Raw genomic sequence first — 19,809 nt, forward strand, 5'->3', positions numbered from 1 at the left:
AGAACACTGACTAATTAAATTCAACGCTCGTTGCAATTTGTTCTGTTAATTCGCACACATCACGCAAAATATGCAGCACTTGTTGGTTGGTTTTTTGCATGGTACAGCAAGCTTTTGTGTCATGGACGGGGGGGAATTTTTAACGAATGAAGATAATTCCTCGGAAGTTATTGAGAATTCGAAAAATATTGATCAGTTGTTATCGAGGCCCTGAAACACCTGTGTTGCCCCACTGGTTATTTAAAAGACATTTCTGGAATATTTTTTATAACTATTGGGACACAATTTATTGTTTTTGTTATTCAAAACATTGTTGAAGGAAATATTATCTTATTATATCGATATGATATACAATAATTATGAACATAAAATTTCGATAGATCGATGAAACTGACTTTTTAAAATTTAATGAGGGAAATCTTCAAGTTCTCGAAACGACGAATACTCTTCATTCGAAAAACAATTATGTGGTTATTTTCATTTGACTCGAATAGTGATTGATGACTGGACTATTCACCGAGAGATTCGATCGCTCCGAATCGATTGAGCGGAGAAAAAAAAATCATTGCGGTACATCACATTGTTTTTATCCTGTTGTGTTTGAAACTTTCGTTTCACGCTTTCACGACGACTTAATTGGTATAAAGTTTGTCTTGAGTGTTTTATTTCAATTTAGTTTCCAAATCGTTCACATTTATTTCCCTTCTTCTCGTTCATTTCATTTCCCTCGATGATTCTAGCTATGCACTGATTCAGATCGAGTATCGCTATTTGTTTTAATAGTTAACACTCCAATCGGTACTTAGTTGATCGTGAAATATTCACGGGGGGCTGTTTTCAGTTGTACTTTTTTTTTCCTTTCACAGTCTTTTCTTTCTTGATTATCGAGGAGAGGAAATGCGAGTTTACACTCTACACACAGCGTTATACGCATTGAGTTGTACATTGTTAGAAAAATGTTGAAATTTTATGGATAGATTGTAAGAAGAAAACGTGAGGAAAATATTTCTAGAAAATTTGAATTCGCGACAACATTTGATTGAATTTTTTGAATTTTCATGCAATTGCAAATTCAAAAATATGTACACCGGACAATTCTGGATCTGTACTAATGTTATTCCATTTAATGAGCTTTAATCGAGCGTTTTCAGAGCCTCAATTCGATTTAGGTGGAAAATAATCAAAAAATCACTGATCCAGAAGTTTCCAATCGTCGTATCACAATTTCACTTTATGATTTCTAACAATGTACTTAATATCCGCAAAATTAATTTCATTCGGACAAAATAAAACCTGTTTGCTGCAAACAGAAGGTTGTTCGGTCCTACCCAACGAGATATTTAGGCCTGGACCATTTCCTTTGTTTGAAACATGAAAAATTGCTGGAATACAGAGAGAAACACGAATAATATTCAATGTGCTTTTGTTAACCGTCTCTGTCTCAACCCATATTAACAGTATTTCCTTAATTTTCAGGGATCAAAGGGAGAAAAAAACGGGCAACCTTAAGATCGACATAAATGGCATGTGAAAACGATAACGTCAGGAAGACAAGACTCCTCGATCTACCGCAAATACAAATGTGCAATTCACAGTTGTCCGCTCGGAGTACCGGAAATATTCAACATTTCATAGACCTTCTTTTTCCATTTCAACAAGATTAAATAACGTACGGGAGAAGAGGACGAGACGGAAGGCAGACATTCTGCAAGAACAATGTGCGGCGCTGGTTTTCGGTGAAATTCTGACTAAAATTAAACTAGTAAAAAAAAATTCAGCTCCTCTGGGAGGACGAAACTCCTCCCCTGAATTTCATTAGGAAAAATTTACGTTTATATGAAAATTATTGAAAGTATTTACAAAGCGCAATTGATAGGTGAAAAAAATATTGTTGAACTTTCTTTTTCTAGCCTTAGGAAAGGGTGAGACTATTGTCCCACTACTATTTCCAGTGATTAATGTTGAATTTCAATCGATGTTGGCTTTATTTGTCTTATTTATTCAATAGCTGATGATAGTCGCGATGTTTTTTTAACAGGATAATGTGACAGCAGTACTACTCGCCTTGAAGATTTTTAATCTCGAATATTTCGGGGAAATTATCTCGCTTGAGAATTTTCATTCTCTGTTCAAGATTCATTTTTTCTGCATTTCAAAATTATCGACGAGGGGGGAGGGGGGGAAAGACTTATCTGCTTTATATAAATCCGTCAACGCTCACCGCTATCTCCCGAATGTACATAAAATGAAAGTAAACCAAAAAAAGGAATACAAATTTTTAAACAGTCGTTGACGCCCGAAACATCTAATTACAATTTTTCTGTTCCCTGTGCAATTGAAGCAATTGGGAGAATTGTACGTGTATGATTAACAAGCAAAATTCAATATTCAACGAGCAATAAATTTGCTCGAGTAATGTAAACAACCAATGAATCATCGTACATTTAAATTGCATACACGAACATCAAGCTTAATACCAAAGGTGCCCTAAGAAACGTGTATTTATGTTTTTAATCATCACTATCACGTTTTAATATCGTGATTTAACTTGTTAAAAAAAAAGAATTAAATTAAACTAGTGATGGGAGGTAAAATGAGAGTAAGATTTTTTGAGTGAACAAAATAATCTATAGAGACGAGAGAAAAGTTAATCGAGTGAGAGATGAAATTAAAGAGGGAAAACAGTAACAAGTGAACTTTATTGTCCTTAGACAATGAATGAGAGTAAAAGCATTGTAATAACATTATTTAACGAATGTGAACATATCATAGGTTTAAGGCGATTTATGGGGTGTATCGAGGATTCGAATTTCAACAAAATTTAACGAGAGGAAAAATATTTGAAAATACAAAAAAAATAACAGAACGTGTGGAGTGTGTTGCAGAGTTGGAGAAAAGTGAAAATTGTAACTTATTACTTTCAGTGTATTTGTAATAAGGGAGCGAGTAGGAGAGGTGTGCCCCGTGTACTAGAATGACGGCCAACTCGGCACGTAATTTGCCCAAGTGCCTTCCCGTTGGTCGAGTCATGCTAACTGTACCGTAAGTCACGTCCCGTGTAACTGTCAAATACCGTCACAGAGACCGGATAAATCCCCCGACCCAATTTTTACAAACTCGTCATTCCCAACCTGAGAGATATATCCCATCAACTTACTTTGAAAAATCCTGTTTTTCATTTCCAACTGATAAACCCCTCGCCCCCACTCCCCCCACTATATTTTCAGTGTCACAAAGTGTGAGTACGAGGGGCTAATCACGAAGGAACTTTGATGTCAAATTACCAGATCGCCATTTTTTATTTAATTTGTGACTTCACGGAATTTTTGGGGGCTCTAGATGGGGTATTAGGCGATTTCTAGCTCAGCTAATCTGGTTTAGAAAAGGGCAATCAATTTTTTGAGCCATTTTCCAGATTTTTCTCTCTTTTCTCGCCCATCAATCCATTAATCTATAATAGCTTTTCATGGGATTTTATAAATAAGAAAAAATCATTCGTGGTTAACCCCTCTTTCCAATCCAATATTCTCCGTTGTATCTTTTCCTTCTTTACTGGGCGCGTAAAAATCCACTTCGTTCTCGAGAGGGTGAACCGATTAATAGCCGAACCCTCGTGACGAATGTCCGCCACTAGTTCATTGGGCATTTATAAATAAGTGAACACATAGCCACGAAAACTATAACGAGAAATTTTTTGTGTACGAAAGACAGTCTCGGTGGAACAATTTGGAGTGAGTGAGAATTTTAATTTTTTTTTTATTTAGGGAATGGAATACTTAAGAGTAGGACAAATACGAGAGAATTTAATGCGTAAGCGGGGGGGATTACAAGGGGGTAGATGAAAATAATACTTAAATGGTAATGGTAGAGTAAGTAGAGGGTTTTAAAGTTCAGACATCGTGATTCATCGACATCAGCGGTTTTAACATTAATGAGGAATAAATGATAGTTTATAGCGCTATTCTCGTGCAGACACACGCGCCGACCACATTATTATAGTAAAAAAATTCTCAAGGTATATATTGTACTTGCGTTATTACGAGATATCGATGATTGGAGGAACGAGTGGATTTATTCGATGATAAAGTGACCCAAATTTTTCCTGATGAACTAAAAACTCAATTCTTTATTTTTCTACATTTCTGGACCAAGTTATCCGAGAGTCGTTCTGTTGGAATAATCACGTGCTAAATACCGTCCTCGTCAGGTTATTTTTCCAATAAAATTATCCGTTACTTTGCGGCAAAAATAACAATAGAATCGAAAAATTGCACGTTTCTTGTGGAGGTATTTTAATTATTTAGTATCGATGAAATTGTTGGATTCATTAGCGGTAGTTGATACTATTCATTCCGTGATAATGATACATATCAAGTCCATAAACTCTAAAATAATGTGAGGCAAAGGTTTAATGAAAAACATATCAATTATTGTACGTATGTACTGGTAAAGATGGTCATTTTTTGATTCTTCGAGGTTTTATATGCTATTTCGACAGCAGTAAATTCCCCTCGAAATTGGGTTTTTTCTGTTTTTAAGGTGATGAGAGAGAGAGTTCGTTGTTATTGCGAAGAGTTTATCCAATGGCGTTGCGCAACTGTCACCTCGTGAATTGCATCTTTCAATCATGAATTAATTTATCCACAGGATGAATAATAATTCTTCAATAGACAAAAATATCTCTGCACTGTTGGAAAAGTCGTATACAATTGTTGAATTTTTAATGTATTTTTTTATCGAAAAAATTGTTGATTTTTAGGTCCTCATAATCATGAAACTTATCAAATAAGACAAAAGAGAAAATTGATTTATTTTTATGAGACATTCCACGAACAATGGAATGCAAATTCCCAGAATTTGATGACAATTTCACTGGAACTATTTTTTAATTTTCAGAAAAGTTCCAACAGTACAATTCAAGAATTATTATCCTCCCTTTGCGTTAGGGACCGAGAGAGAATTTACCGTTCCGGCAATTAGACATTTTCACCTCGTGACAGAACAAAGACACAATGAATCTCAACAAGAATTTCTCAATCATAAAAATTCTTGAGGGGCAACAGAAAAAAAAAACTGGAGAAAGTGTGAAACGATTGAAAGTAAAGTAAAATGCGTGGGGCCTTAAACCAATATTTGTGAAATATACAAAAAAGAGAGAAGAAAAAAACACTAAGGGGTAAAAAAGGTGAAAATAATTCGACGATGTAATTTTTCATACGCGATATTACGATATATTTTGAAGAAAAAAAAACAAAACAAGACGGCTCGAGACGGAACGTCGCGTTCCCGAGGATTTATAGTTCTCCTCAAGAGTTGAAGAATCTTTCCGGTGTAAAAACTACTTGTGCTTACCTTTAATTTCACGCCGCGACAAACTCGCTCTAATTTGCCAGCTTTCTTCATTTTTTGTTATTTACTTCTCGGTGTTTTTTATCGCTATTTTACATTCCACTACCTCCGCCCCCTTATTTATTCTATTATTTCACTGAATGAAGCATATCCTAGCTGAGAAAATCACTCCCACCTGAAATATTTCCTCCCCATTATTCCAAATCAATTAGCGATTAGTCTAGATCTGAAATAATGTACAATTATTCTGTTGATTTTTAGTTTTAAATATGAAATTAATAACATGATAACGGAGGATTTTAGATCGTGACTACATGTATTGTATTTCCGTAAAATTAATTTTCTCACTGTGAGAATTAGAAAAATTGTATTATGTAAGAGAAGAACTGAAATCATTCGATCGATTATTGAGAAGTGAATGCATATGAGGGGATGAAAGAAAATCATAGATTGGACTTAAAAAGTGCTTTACAAGTGAAACTAATTCATATCACTAGATAGTAAAACGCTATACATACAGTATATTACATATTGATTAATTAATTATTACTAAACGTAAACGTAAAATAGTGTGAGCATTTTCGCGTATAAGAATTCAATAATGTAGACGATGAAGAAAAAAATTCATTAGCATACCCTTTACGAATTAATGAAAATTACCATGGTGGATGCAATGATTTGCGGTCTATTTCCGAGAGCATTAGAAAAAAAAAACAACCGAATCAACCAGTGAAACCGTCGTAATGCGTACAAATAGTTGATTATAATGGGGTTATCGTGGAATATAGGGATCGAACGATTTTATTATTTTCAATTTGATATTGTGAGGATGAGGAATAATGCCGGTGTTACATGTCAATCCGATATTTTTTACCGCTAGCGTAATTATTTACTCAGATCGTTGTGGTCGACTTTCTCAAGTGGAATGACGACATAATTTATTCAATTGAGGGGAGAGTTTTGGATTTTCAGGGTGGACAAATTTTCAGTCGGCTCTTTCCTGCTCATGAAGAATATTTTCCAATGCCTGCTCACACAATTCAGGTTCCTTAGATTTATCATGATATCATCAATTGCTTTTGTGATCTAGAGGAACTATTGGCTTGAAAAAAAATCATGAAAAAATATGAAAAACCTGTGCAATGCCTTCTGAAACCTGGAATTTCATGCCTTAAAGGATAACAGGCAACGAAGAACTATTTCTCATCGCTTTTTGCATGCATGAATAAATAAAAATTCGGAAAATTCTGAAATTTAAAAGCCCGTGACCTCGAAAACCCCCAGACTCTCCCCTCGTCTAAAAAATAATGTCCTGAGAAGTGAAGGAGAACGAGAGAAAGAGAGGGATTTCTCGGTTTTTATGTGTTCCACTCGCATTGTCGCTGTAATGGTGAAACAGTAACATAGACGAGTGTGTACAAAAGGGCAAAGACCTTAGAGCCATCTTGAACCGGCCGAGCGAGAAGTTGAAATCTCGCTTTTTCACTGTTGTTGCGCGCAGTGCGGATTTCTGTGAGATGAATTTTAGTGAAGACATGAAAGAAAAAAAAACAAAACCGAATGAAAAGAATTTCAGAGACAAAAAAATGGAATATATACAAAAGAGCTTATAGCGGTAAACGTTTATGTATTGTCAAGATGTTTCGTCAATCTAAAAGATATTAAAGAGTATTTAGGTATTTACAAAACTTCTATTTGCAATCACTCAATTCAAGTTATTTTCTTTGTAATATTGTTCACCAAAGATTTATTGATGTAACTTACTGTTGTGTCCATCCAAAGACTAAACCACCTAATTATTTAATTTTACATTTTTTTGCCATTTTTTTCATTTCGTTGGGAAATGGTGCATTAACAATTACTATGCAAGGTTTAAATAACGTGTTTGGGGAATGATAATTAAATTTAATAAAACATCGCTGATGATGACTCAATGGAATATTCATCCCCCCCGTCTATTATGTGTGACGATAAAAGTCCTCGCAACAGGAAAAATTACGGAGAATTGACTGGGAGTGACCGATTTGATGAGAATAAATAATCGACATTTTTCTATTCACCGATGTTGAGATGAATTATCCACGGATTCATGGATGGCCTCGTGAGGATTGATTATCGGAGATAAACAGCGGAGAGATTATGTGAGTTATATACTGCGGGAAAATGAAAATCATTGGCGTAATTATCGGAAGGATGTGTCGACTCATGGGTAATTAGAGAGTCTCGAATTTGTACTTATGACAGGGAATACTGGGGTAATTAATATCAGTGGATAGGGACCGACGTATCATCCTCGATAATCAGCCATCTTTATCATTAGGGTTTAATCATAAATTTTGAACAATTAGAAACAGGTCGCGAAAATGTCTCTGAAAAAAGACTTAAATTTTTTTAATTCATAAAAATGATTAAGTTTTAATTCAAAATGGATTGGAAAACAACTTGAGAACTGTAAACATCCAGAATTTCAAAAACTTCATAATTTTTACTTCCTAAATTTTATCTAATGACATCTTTGTCCCGTCAGGAAAATATTCTAGAGCAGATATTTTTTCACAGTCATTACGTCGAGGATAATAAGTCGAGGAACCTCTGAAAGTGTTGAGCGAACCTCGTGTGCAATTAATATAAAAGAGAAAAAAAGGCAACATGTTAATACCCGGGAAATATCGTGCCGGCTAGGTCGAGCGATTACCTGAGCAATCGTGTGCAGAGGACGATCGAGATAGGCTCCGTGCGGTATTGAGGCCGCAATTTTTACCCCGTTAAAAGCAATCGCGGGGCTTTAGTAGAAAAAAAATATATACTATGCGATCGAAACACGCAATTGTCAATGGCATAGCATAAACCCTTTTCTTTAATGCATTCTAGGAAATTTCCCGGTGTTTTGTAATGTGAGAGATACGAAAAAAATAATAAAACATGTAACAATAATGTACTTGTGAGAGACGCAACATCGAATTTGTTTATGCCGACGAAGTTATGGATTATTAATTTTTTTGATAAATTTCCGTGGCTGTTTGATAACGAGAGTAATCCGGAGCGGAAGCGCCACGAGACGCGCGTAATGTGAAAAAAAACGATAGAAAAATTAAATAAAACTAAACAATAAACAATAGTACAGCTTTTTGTGTGAGGTTATTGTGATATTTAAAGAATAACTTTGCGAAGTAGTGATCGTCAGAAGTAATACTCTGATAAACTATTTACTAAAGAAATAAAGAAAGATGAAAGTAAACGGAACAGAGAAAATAAGGAGCAACAAATTCGGGAAAAACGAGAGAAAAAAAACAAAAAAAATGGCAAAAAAACTGAAAGCGCTTCAGCGATTGAAAAAAAATAACATTTATAACTAATAAAGTAAATAAATAAGGAAAAACTCAGTAGTGGCGGGGCTTGAGTGACTATTTTCCTCCTTGTATCTGCGGCATAAATTAGGAAAATTAAATTAGACAAAATTAAAGTGGAGTTTTGGGAGTTTAATGAAGTAAAACAAATTAGTTGAAAGTAATTGTAATTATTGTGCCGTGGATGCTAATTAGTTAACGAGGTTGCGACAATCTGAGGCTTCGTCAAATACTGCCGGATGCATTTGGTATTTCAATAGTCGATTCCTGATTTTTCATTGAACAATGAGAGTTCATTTTCTAAATAAAATCATGAAATTAATTGAGCGAAGGAGGGAATTACGGCCATGGAAATACCACTCACCGCATCTAGTTTAAATCCGTCCATAAATGTGTCTCGATTCGAAAGATAAAAGACGAGAGAAATTATAATAAAAAAAATCGAGATGCAGTAACCACATTTTGCACAAAATCGTGCATATTAATCATTGGGACTACAAAAAACATATCATATGTAATTATATCTATGATGAAGAGAAAAAGGGGGAAAACAATGATAAAAAAAATATTAAGCGATAAGATTCTATTTATATGCCCGTGTAAGTAAACTAAGTTATCAACGTAATGAAAAAAAAAAATAGAGGGAGAAATAAATAAAAACATGAAGTACAGTGGAAGGGAAGAAAGAGTAACAACCATGCATATCATTCGTGTGTCTGGGCAAGGAATAGCTTCTATTAGAACATAATTCGACGTTGTCAGGCGTTAATGTTAATACTTACTTATTATTATATTATTATATGATTATCATTTGGAATTATTATATTATTTGGAAATAATAAGAACGAAATATATGAGTCTCTGTTTTTTCTTCATTGAGATACCCTATCCTTTATTCATCCATTCGTCCTCGTTAATTGAATCATCAATTAGAAAATACAATTAGCCGCTCAGTAATTGCAACTACCTCTCGTAAATACAAATCTTGAGATCCTTGAGGGATACATTCAGGTGGTTTTCAGTTTCTGGATTTTCCCTAGATATTTGCGTGAAAAACAGCATAAAATAAAAAACAGTTTCTTATTCTTACGATACCTTCTCATTTATTCATCTATTCATAATAAGAGCTCAATGGTGATTGAAAATTACAATTATCTTTACATTAAAGTTATAAACATAGTAACAATCTCGATTTTAATTTCAATCATCTCGTATTCGGACACGGTTGGCGAGCATAAATCTTGAAGTCCTTGTGGGATACCCTGAGATGATCTTCGAGCATCAGTTTTACATCCTGCAGCACCAGCAGCAGACCTTCTCTGCAGGGGGTGTTCAAGACCTCGTTGAATCTCTCCAAAATGCTCATATCTATTTCGGGAATTCTCTCCAGCTCGATAGCAGTATCAAAGGCCTCGCTCACGTCATTTATCAGCATTTTGAGATTTGGATTTTCTGTGGATAAACTGGGAGGACAAAAGGTATATTCACTGGTGAATTATATTTTTCATTCCCAAATTTAAAAACAATATGTTTTTTGAAGAAGATGCTGAACAATCCACTGACATTTCTCCCTCGAAATTTAGATTTTTCTTTGTACTTACGTATAATTTTGATCATTTTCGATATATCTGCAGCATCGCTCATGAAAGTCCAAGCATTCGAGGTCGTCCTTACGTTTTCCCTTACGGAGAAACTCCCTGAATATTTTTCGCCCCTCATGGCGCCCCAGGGTGCTGTGGACATTATCGGTCAGTGCATCGAGTTCGTCGACACTTAGACCTGATGTGCATTTCCCGATGCATCCAATTATCTGCCTGGTAGTTGCTGTTTTCATCTTACATTTTTAATTATCAATTAGACCTTTCAGATGTTTATCGTGAGCATTAAGTGAGCAAAACGTGATTCCCTCATTATTATTTCTTTAATTATCAATTAAAAAAATAATCCTAGAAGAGATGTTATTCATCACAAAAAAAATTTTAATCAATTCAAAGTGAAGTTTTTTCTGGAGATTGAGGTTCATTCTAGAGAATCTTCATTAGAATTAATGACTTTCATATGTTCCTTCATATCTCCACACTCAGACCTATTCAAAATTTGCCGATGCATTTAATTATTCTCCTGTAATTATTCCCCCTGATATCATCTTGAATTTTCAATCATTTATTTAACACTTCGGATCTTTACCATAAATACAATTGAATAAAACAGCATATATTATGTAATACATATTATCAAATTTAGTTACTGTAATAGGTGTTAGCCATTTCATAGGATCCACCATTCAAATGGCTTTTCAATCCCTATCTACCCTTCAAAAAATGTATTTCTTGACATCCGAAACCCCTTAAGTTGTCAAATAACTCTAACTGGTCATTCTAAAGAAACGAAAAAATCAATTCATAATCACCTTCAGCCAATAATTTCTGTCCTTTTCGTACTTATTTAACAAGGTTTTGTCCTGTTGAACTGTCTTGGCAACTGCACGCCAGGGAAAATACAAAGCCCGTCACATGTTTATTGATCGGAAGCAGATGTCTCACATGGCTCGTGCCCCAGACGGCTTGTACACAGGTAAACAATTGTAATTTTGAAGGATGCCCTGGGAAGCCCGTATTTCAGATATAAAACTGACAAATAATGAATTCAGGGTGTAGTTAGCATTTTACTCCATGGTGAATGATCCTCCGAATATTATAAATAGATTTTCAGTTGCGCCGGCGCTTGGGGCACCATTTCCTTTAGAAAACCGTCAACTCTTGAACACTTGGAATTTTTAGCTCAAAATTGCGCTCAAATAACATTGAAATCGTTTTTAAAAAACCATGCGAATTTAGGAAAAAATAGGGCAATCTTTGTGCATAGAAATTTTTTTAATAGAAGTATAGAGATGAAATTCCCTTATTTTTCTATTGATTATTGAAAAGGCTTACACCAGAAATCACCAAATTTTTCCATGAAACGTTATTGCCCGACCTATTTTGGAATTTTTTTCGCGGAAGAAATAAAAATAAAAACAATGCTCTTCGGACGAATGCGGCACCATTACTGAGAGTTTTCGTTTAACTCACGCGATATCGCCAACTGGTGAGGTCACAGTGACAACCACAACTGGTTTGCTGAACGATTAGCACATAGTTTATCATTGATAACCAAAATACATTAGGGACTTTCATATTATATAGTACAGGCGATGATTCAACACTCTTCCTCGTTGATAGCATACCTTTTCTTTTGACAAACCCGTCGTTACCTTTTCTAGAAAATATTGTAGAATCGAAGGAAACGGTTTTATAGAACGTTTTTATGGTCATCAATATTTTCCATAAATTTTATGTAGGAAAAGATTTCGTGTGAGAAGCTTTGAGAAAATGAGAAATAAAAAATCTTTTGAATTTATGAAAATTTTATTACTTTATTCACAGAACAGAATTACATTCTCTCGCTCGATTTCTTCACCTCTTTCACCTGGAGACCTGTAACAAAATAATTGAGGAATTAATTTCTAGGGGTTTGCGTGACTCTTCGTTGTTGGGAATGAGAATGCATTGAGAATTGTTAGGTGTTTGTTATCTTGAATAGCATTTAACATTTTCCATATTTGAAATAGGAGAATTGCCATTAAATCATTTATTTCGTTTTGATGGAATAATTACCTGGGGGAAGGGATTGCTTCAGCTTCTCTGCCTTCTCTTTGTCCGTAATGACGAGGGTGTACAGAAATCTAGAGCAACGCACCTTGAATTTGACATTGTCAGCATTCTTCTTTATCTTAACAGCTGCAAGAAGAAATTCAATAATTTAAAATGATTAGGAAATCACGAACGGGCCATTTCATACTTTTTCTATCTCAAAAGTGAAAACAAACGCGGATCCACTTTTCTACATGGATATGACGAAAAAAAAATAATTCTCAGATTAACTTACATTTGGCGTCTTTCCTCCTGGCCTTGAGCAGGAAGTCTTTGATTTCCTTGATTTCACGTGGCTAATAAACAAAAACAAATAACGTTAGTCATCGCTACTCAATAAAATGCATCTGATGGGTGGAATTTGAGGTTAACTTTATCGAAACTCAACTCCACAAGTTGCTACCTCTAAAAAAAACCCTCAAAGATCTCTTGTAACTATAGAACAACACAAATTTCCATTTTTCCCATCCAAAAACTCAATTCCAAATGTTATTAACAATAAAACTCACCATCTTGTCTGTGTTTGATTGCAAACTGGGTACACCTGCAAACAAAAAAACAAAATCAGTTGCACAATTACGACTAAAACTGCGATCACAAAAACATAAATGAAATCCTAATGGATGTGTTTGATTAACAAATAATTAAATAAATCGAAGGATTGCAAGAAAAATAATGGATAATGATTGTAAGTAATAACGAAAAGTTTCACGCACCCGTTCGCTTGTGTCAAAAGAAAGAGAAAGAGCCAATTCTCATGAGTACTTGTCGCGCTGTCGTCAGATGTCGCTACATGAGGATTCCTCTCAGTTTGTCACCACCCCCTTGGCCCCGTCCAACTTCCGACAGCAATAGCCCGTATGTCAAAGCATATAAAAACAGGACAGAAGGCAGTGTGAGTGTTTGACTGCTGTCAATGAATCTACAATCAATTGTCGATTTTCCTGGCGGACCTTTCATATTCTCGAGAGAGCACGATAGCTGCATGTGCCATGAATACGTAGTAAGTTGAATCAATCAATAAATAAGACATCATCATCATCCTCAGCAACTTGACAATTAATTGATGCAAATCCCAGCTTATCGGGACAGCCTGTGTTGATAGAATGACCTAGGAAATCCGATTCCCCTCTCTGTCCTCCAGCACTTGCCCCCATTGCTATTAAATCGTGGCATGTGGACTTCAAAATTAGCAATTTCAGAAGTAAAAACAATTCAGGAGGAAGTCTAGGGCTATGTGGGCCTTGTAGGGCTATGTGAGCCTAATGATTGCGGAATTAATTGCGACTCTAGGATAAGCATAACATTTATTTTCTGTAAAGTGACAGAGGCGGTCCAGGCATATCCGGAAACGCGTTCGACAAATGGGTCCAGCGATCAGACCTCTCCGACGACTCGGCGATATCGAAAATGCAGCATCAATACTGGGTGACCAAGCAAACTTTGTCGCGAAAGCTCGGTAAAAAGGAAGACGAGTGTATCGTAGCATCTGACGCCGAATTGGACGCAAAGTTGGAGCTCTTCCGGAGCATCCAGGAGTCCTGCTCATACCTCCAGCGCGTCATTGATAAATATCAAGAGAGATTGTGCAATCTCGCCCAGGAGGAAAATGCCATGGGCCGATTTCTGAAAGAGGCGGGTAAACAGGACAAGACGCGAGCTGGGAAGATGATGTCAGCTGTTGGAAAATCGCTATCCTACTCTGGACAACAGCGGCTAGCTCTACGGGCCCCGCTGGTAAGGCTCTACCAGGAGGTCGAGACTTTTCGACAACGCGCCATCGAGGACACCCTCCACAATGTCCAGTGCATGGAGAAGGCGCGCACGGAGTATCGGGCTGCCCTGTCCTGGATGAAGAATATATCTCAAGAGCTCGACCCTGATACCTCGAAGCAACTCGAGCGCTTTAGGAAGGTGCAGATGAGAGTGCGGAGGGGAAAGGCTTCCTTCGACAATCAGGCACTCGACTGCCTCCAGAAGGTCGATCTCTTGGCAGCTGCGAGGTGCAACATGTTTAGCCATGCACTTGTACTTTATCAGAGCACTTTGTTGAACTTTACGAAGAAGTCTGCTCAGGCGTACGCGACTATTGCCAATAGCTTCAAGGGATATCAGAGGTACGTAGCAATGAAAAATTTTTATGATCGTCAGGTCTTAATTTATGATCCGTTTTACATTATTTTTATGATACGAGATTGACATGAAATAATCATGAGTTGACTGGTGTGTTCGTTTTATCTCCAGATATGATTTCATGGTTGTGAAGGAACTCGCGGAGCCTTCAACGAAATTAGCGCAGGAGACTGGGGGTGATAAGGATGAGAATAAAGATAAACTATTATTTTTTGAGGAGTATCAGGATAGCGTGGAGGAGGCGCAGGAGGCCAAGCCGAGTGAGAAGGGTCAGGAGAAAAATGATCAGACGGAGGACAAATTAGTGGATTTTGAGGGGGAGATTAAAGAGGATCTTGATCTGGAGTCCATCGATCTTGCCCAGAAGACCGACTTGAGAGATAAAGAGCTGGAGGAGTTCTTTGGAAATGTAAGTGAATTTATTCTAACATTGACTTTGATTTTACAAGCACTCTTGAAAAAATTTACTGCAAATCTACTGAAATTGATTTAAAAATTGGATTTCAATTGGATCCATTTTGCAAACCACTTTTAGTATTCCTTCCATTCGAATTTTTCAGGGGAATGCCAGTCGTCCTATGGATGTCAATCACACGACTCAACTCGAGAAGAATCTGGCAAAGTTGGATCTGGTGATGGACTCGTTCGTCGGTGGCCCTTCGAGCTTTGATTTTACGGACAAAATGACGTCCTTAGCACCCTCCAATCAGCAAGAGTCCAGTCAGGAGTCCCTTCAGCTCTTGACCTCCGAGAATATTCAACTTTTGGATGACATCTTGAATAGCGGGCCGACAGGTAGTACGGACTGGGATGCCATGGCGAACGATACGTTCCTGCCTCCGGGTATTCTCAAGCAGAGTCTGGGAGATGCGACACTGGGGAAGACATCGAAATCGGTGGCAGATGAAAAAGTGAGTATTGCGGGCATATTCGGAGTAAAATGGCTGATAGATATTTTTACGTCTTGGTAACATCACTATTTTCTTTAGAAAATATCTCAGTAGAAAAAGTCACGAAAAAGAATGTGCTCAATAATTATCTCGGTTTTTCTGTAATTTTTTTTATCCATAAAATGACCGAAAGTTAAATCATAGTAATCAGTAAATCATGGAATTCTCTCTCTATCAGTCACTGCGTCCTCTCACAGACTACAAACTTAATTCGACATTTGTTTCAGTCGCAGAAGAAAGGAAAGCAAAAGGGTAATTCATGGCTGGACCTATTCGCTGAACTGGATCCCCTTGCTAACAATCCAATCGAGAGTCTATCTAAATCGAGTGACAATGCTCCAGCATAGATTACAATTCATCGATCATTTACATCCCAGATTGTACTTAATGATTTCTTCAACATTCCAACAGCATTTCTCAAGGTCATTGAATTAATGTTTCTACCAAAGATTTTTAAGCGTTTAAGAAATGAAAAATTATATGAACTATTTCATGTCGTTAATCAACTAGTCATTGATCATTCCGTCATCGTTTTCATTTGAAAATTGAGGATTTTAATCTCCTATTTACTAAGTTTGTTTTTTGGGTATAATAACTGTATTCCTTTGTTGTCAGTTAAGTATCGAATGGTGAAATTTACTATACACAAAATTATAATAAAATTGAAAACAAATAATATAATATCTCGAGACGGTGCAATGTTACTGATAAAAAAAGAATTTGTACAGTACGGATTGAAAATCATTCACAAAATCACTTATTTGGCTGCTTTGCGTCGGTCAACAGCTCATTATTTAAATAAATAATGGGGGTGAGGGGACTAGGGGCGTCTGAGAAGCTCAGTTCAGGGAACTCATTGTCGTTTTTTCTTTCAACGTGAGTAATTTCGTTTTCTCTTTTTCTATGAAGATACTGCGACGTTCTCTACTTAGGGAATCACAGAGTTTTACTTTGTGGTTGAGAGTCAGTAGATTATGATGGAAGCAGAAAAAAGTAATGGGCGTTTCGTAATCCAGGGGTTTACGGGTCGAGAAACTGGGCCAGTGCAGTCTTCACCCTAAAAATAAAATCATCAAAATTCAATTGAGTCTGGCTGAACATTTAATTTTCTCGTACAATGAATTGAATTTATTAAGGATATCTAAGTCCTTTTACGATCTTTGTGGCATTGTTTCGTTTTACTCTGCAATTATTTCAGATAAGATAATATTAACAATATCGCAAATGAAATTATTCAAAAAATCCAATTGCAAAGATTAATATTGAAAGATAAATAAAGAATTTAATTTAAAAATTGGTTTTCCATTAAAAATCCTTTTTTTCGAAATCGCGATAATTAAATTTGTCTACGTTAATAACTTTTCACAAATGGATTTTATAAGAAAATATATTAGTGGCGTTAAATAATTTATATTTCATGAAAAGGGAACAAATTTACCTATCGAAGAGCTGTGAATCTTTGTTCAACCGCAACTGCTGAAGAATTCTATAAAACCCCAATTCTCGTAGACGCGCTTGACGTTGCTCAGCACCAGGTTCCTCTCTCCACACCAAATTACAAACACAGAAGATAGCGGCAATGTTTAGTTTAACATTGGTGTGCATCTGAACGAGAGCGAAATCCCCGTTAGGAAAAATGCGGCCAAAAAATATCAGTTTCAAAATACGAATGAATGATTTTTCCAATTATCCCGAAGAAATAAATGAACTTCAATAATTGCAATGTCCTCACCATATAATCCATAAGTTTCTTGAGAACATCTTCATTCGCCATGATATGATCCCTCGCCCTGTCGCCATCGGCGACATTAGCTAGAATACAGAGAGCCTGCTCCTTGACATCAGCAGGATGATCATCCTCCAGCACAAGAATAACGGCCTGCATGACCTGCGCTGCATGTTCATCCATAATTCGATCAATATGAGCCTTAGTACTCAGCAGATTTCTAAGTAACCCCAAGACCTTCATAACAACTCCTAACTCCGGATCAGCAAGTAGCCGAAAGATCTGATCAGTCCCAAGACAAGAAAGAATCTGGGACTTGACCCTCTGCTCTGCCTGAAAGGCGACATTCATAAGTGCCCATATTCCATTGAGCCTCAATGCAGGATCAGGACGTTTAGTTAACGAGCATAAAAGTTCAACGCCCCCAGACTCGAGAATGGGCTCCTTACTGGGACTAAACTCTAAAAGTAAATTGCACAAAGTACTGGAGGCAACAGTCAACAGATCCTCCTCGCCATCCCTCCCTTCGAGTCCCTTATCAGCTCCATGAAGAAGCTGCATGAGTGGCCTCCAAACAGCATGATCCTGAAAGGTGGTTCTGAGTTGCTGAACACTCCTTGATAAGGAATGAAGACATCTGACAGCAGCAAGTCTGACCCTTGGTCCCCCGGGGTCCTGAAGTCCACTGACAACGAGCTCCATGAGATTCTGAGTCTCAATGATCTTCTTCCTAATGTCCTCGTCATTGGCCCCAAGTGAAGCAAAAGCTCGGAAGGCAGCCTGACGCATGTCCTGAGCAAGGGCAGCATCTTGGACCTGAGGATTAGGCCTGAGTAATTCTGCCAGAGTGGGAATAAGATGATTGCTGATAGAGGCCAGCCTCTGGAGTTCTATATCCACTTCAGTAAGATAGGCTAGTGTCTCGGCAGCTGCTATTCTCTCCCTGGGAGGCCTGTCTCGGTGGCAGAGTCTCACCAAACATGGTAGAGCTCGATATATCACGATTCTATCCGTCGAGGGAAGAGCCCCTGCCCTGTGCATATAGGAGATACACCGAGCTGCCTCCAATTGAACTACTGAGCTCCTCTCCCTTCCCATCAGGTTACCTAGTAGGGCGGGTAGGGGCTTGAGGGCTGGTTCCTTGCCTGTCGTAACATTCGCTACCATCGTCGATACCGTTCTATTCTGGTAGCACATGTTGGCGAGACAGGCGAGAGCAGGGAGCTGGACGTCTGACAGGGAGGAATCCAATTGAGATGCCAACGTCTCCACAGCTCCTCCCTTCATCAGGGAGTTCTGCTCATCGGCTGACTTGCAGGCCGTCGTCAGTATCGTTGCTACACATACTTGACAGGTGATTGATCTGCTGGCCAAGGTCAGAAGGCGGGGAACCAACGCTGGTTCTTGATAAATCGTTTGCACTGGGGCGCTAGAGTGCTGGAAGACTGTGCGGAGACATCTCAGACACGCCTCTATCAGGTGATCAGAGAGCTTGTCATTGCCTGAGGAGGTGGGGGTGGAGAGGAGCACCTGGAGAATCAGGGGAACTACTCCCAGATCAATCAGAGCCAGGACATGCTGGTCGGTGCCTTTCGCCAGAGAGCCCAGAGTCACCACTGACTCGAGGCGAATTCGCTCACCAACTGACCCTGATGTGTCCGAGAGCAGCTGCAGGAGCCGGGGGACAACACCCTGAGCTATCACCGAACCTTTCTGCCGGTTGCTTCCTATTACGGAGTTCTTCAGGCAACTGGAAAAATTGAGGATTGCCTTTTAGAATTAGAATCCCTGATTTTTTTTGGTTGAAATTTCTAATGGCGTAAATTTTGGAGCAGACCATAACAGAAATGCAGAATATGTGTCCGAGGAGCGAATTCCCTAGGGACGATTTTCCAATCGATTTTCATTAACACAACGTTTGCACATACAGTATTTTCAACAGTAACTATGATCTCAATAAATCAAGTTCAATGAGCATTAAATGGATAAATTAAAATTCCATTAAACTCCTATCAAGTTGATGAATTCGACCCTACTGAAATGTATTCCCCTCCTGAACCAAAAACCCAAAAATACAATTTTTCAAGAAGCCAGTCCCTTGCTTCCAGGGATTGTCCCTCCACAAAATCCGTGATTTAGCCAGATCAAAGTCTCAATTCGAAGCATTTGAATGAAATTAAGGTTAGGATTGATGTTTTGGGAGCTTACATTATTGCCTCAAGACACTTCTGAGGATCCGGCGAGTACAACTCATCGATGTAGCTTCTCGAACTTTCAACATCCTGAAATGCACAAAACACATTGTACCTTGAATGCAACGATAAATAATCATTACTGATGTTGTTCAGTTAGACCGATGGACTACCGGCTTCAATATTCACGTTACTCTTACCATAAACGGTTGCATCACTGAGACCATAATTAATTGACCTTCCACTGTGACATAAATAACACGATATTTTACAGCGATTGAGTTCTTGTTCACAGGTCTGATTTGCTACTGATTTTCCAGATTTAACAAGTCGTCTTCTTGTCACGAGGAAACCCGTCAAACTGAGGCTCCCCTCTCACTCACTCCCTTTTCCCTTTTGTTTTTTTACGACTATTTTTTC

The 19,809-nt window shown here is 37.5% G+C and overlaps 5 protein-coding genes across 13 annotated transcripts in view; 2 read left to right on the plus strand and 3 right to left on the minus strand.

Annotated features, from left to right (window-relative positions):
• Positions 1 to 9,554, plus strand: part of Cpo (couch potato) — a 45,080-nt gene extending 35,526 nt beyond the window's left edge. For all 6 annotated transcript variants that reach the window (XM_064120714.1, XM_064120721.1, XM_064120705.1 and 3 more), the window contains one exon: positions 1,477 to 9,554. In XM_064120714.1, the coding sequence (XP_063976784.1) occupies positions 1,477 to 1,509 (33 nt within the window). In that variant the 3' untranslated portion in view covers positions 1,510 to 9,554. The remainder of the gene's footprint in view (positions 1 to 1,476) is intronic.
• A 218-nt stretch (positions 9,555 to 9,772) lies between these two features.
• On the minus strand, positions 9,773 to 11,899 carry LOC135162479 (uncharacterized). Of its 4 annotated transcripts, none has more exons than XM_064121008.1 (4): positions 11,768 to 11,899; positions 11,107 to 11,326; positions 10,298 to 10,530; positions 9,773 to 10,159 (listed from the first exon to the last, which is right to left on the minus strand). In XM_064121008.1, the coding sequence occupies exons 3-4, from the start codon at positions 10,528 to 10,530 to the stop codon at positions 9,901 to 9,903; spliced, it is 492 nt and encodes a 163-aa protein (XP_063977078.1). In that variant the 5' UTR covers positions 11,107 to 11,326; positions 11,768 to 11,899; the 3' UTR covers positions 9,773 to 9,900. The 4 variants fall into 4 exon arrangements, with proteins under 4 accessions (XP_063977078.1, XP_063977087.1, XP_063977058.1 ...); XM_064121017.1 differs by having other exon boundaries at positions 11,107 to 11,298; positions 11,768 to 11,883; XM_064120988.1 differs by lacking the exon at positions 11,768 to 11,899 and adding an exon at positions 11,630 to 11,767.
• Positions 11,900 to 12,084: 185 nt separating this feature from the next.
• LOC135162502 (large ribosomal subunit protein eL38) lies at positions 12,085 to 13,207 on the minus strand. Its single transcript, XM_064121074.1, has 5 exons — positions 13,105 to 13,207; positions 12,898 to 12,932; positions 12,624 to 12,684; positions 12,353 to 12,475; positions 12,085 to 12,172 (listed from the first exon to the last, which is right to left on the minus strand). Exons 2-5 carry the CDS (start codon positions 12,898 to 12,900, stop codon positions 12,129 to 12,131), a joined length of 231 nt encoding a protein of 76 aa, XP_063977144.1. The 5' UTR covers positions 12,901 to 12,932; positions 13,105 to 13,207; the 3' UTR covers positions 12,085 to 12,128.
• Positions 13,208 to 13,224: 17 nt separating this feature from the next.
• On the plus strand, positions 13,225 to 16,152 carry LOC135162111 (islet cell autoantigen 1). Its single transcript, XM_064120270.1, has 5 exons — positions 13,225 to 13,391; positions 13,711 to 14,505; positions 14,633 to 14,930; positions 15,082 to 15,432; positions 15,699 to 16,152. The coding sequence occupies exons 1-5, from the start codon at positions 13,381 to 13,383 to the stop codon at positions 15,816 to 15,818; spliced, it is 1,575 nt and encodes a 524-aa protein (XP_063976340.1). The 5' UTR covers positions 13,225 to 13,380; the 3' UTR covers positions 15,819 to 16,152.
• Positions 16,076 to 19,774, minus strand: LOC135162060 (armadillo repeat-containing protein 8-like). The gene is made up of 5 exons (XM_064120156.1): positions 19,590 to 19,774; positions 19,406 to 19,479; positions 17,204 to 18,947; positions 16,910 to 17,076; positions 16,076 to 16,528 (listed from the first exon to the last, which is right to left on the minus strand). The coding sequence occupies exons 1-5, from the start codon at positions 19,614 to 19,616 to the stop codon at positions 16,492 to 16,494; spliced, it is 2,049 nt and encodes a 682-aa protein (XP_063976226.1). The 5' UTR covers positions 19,617 to 19,774; the 3' UTR covers positions 16,076 to 16,491.
• Positions 19,775 to 19,809: the final 35 nt, after the last annotated feature.

Source organism: Diachasmimorpha longicaudata, chromosome 1, assembly GCF_034640455.1.
Source record: "Diachasmimorpha longicaudata isolate KC_UGA_2023 chromosome 1, iyDiaLong2, whole genome shotgun sequence".
NCBI lineage: Eukaryota > Metazoa > Arthropoda > Insecta > Hymenoptera > Braconidae > Diachasmimorpha > Diachasmimorpha longicaudata.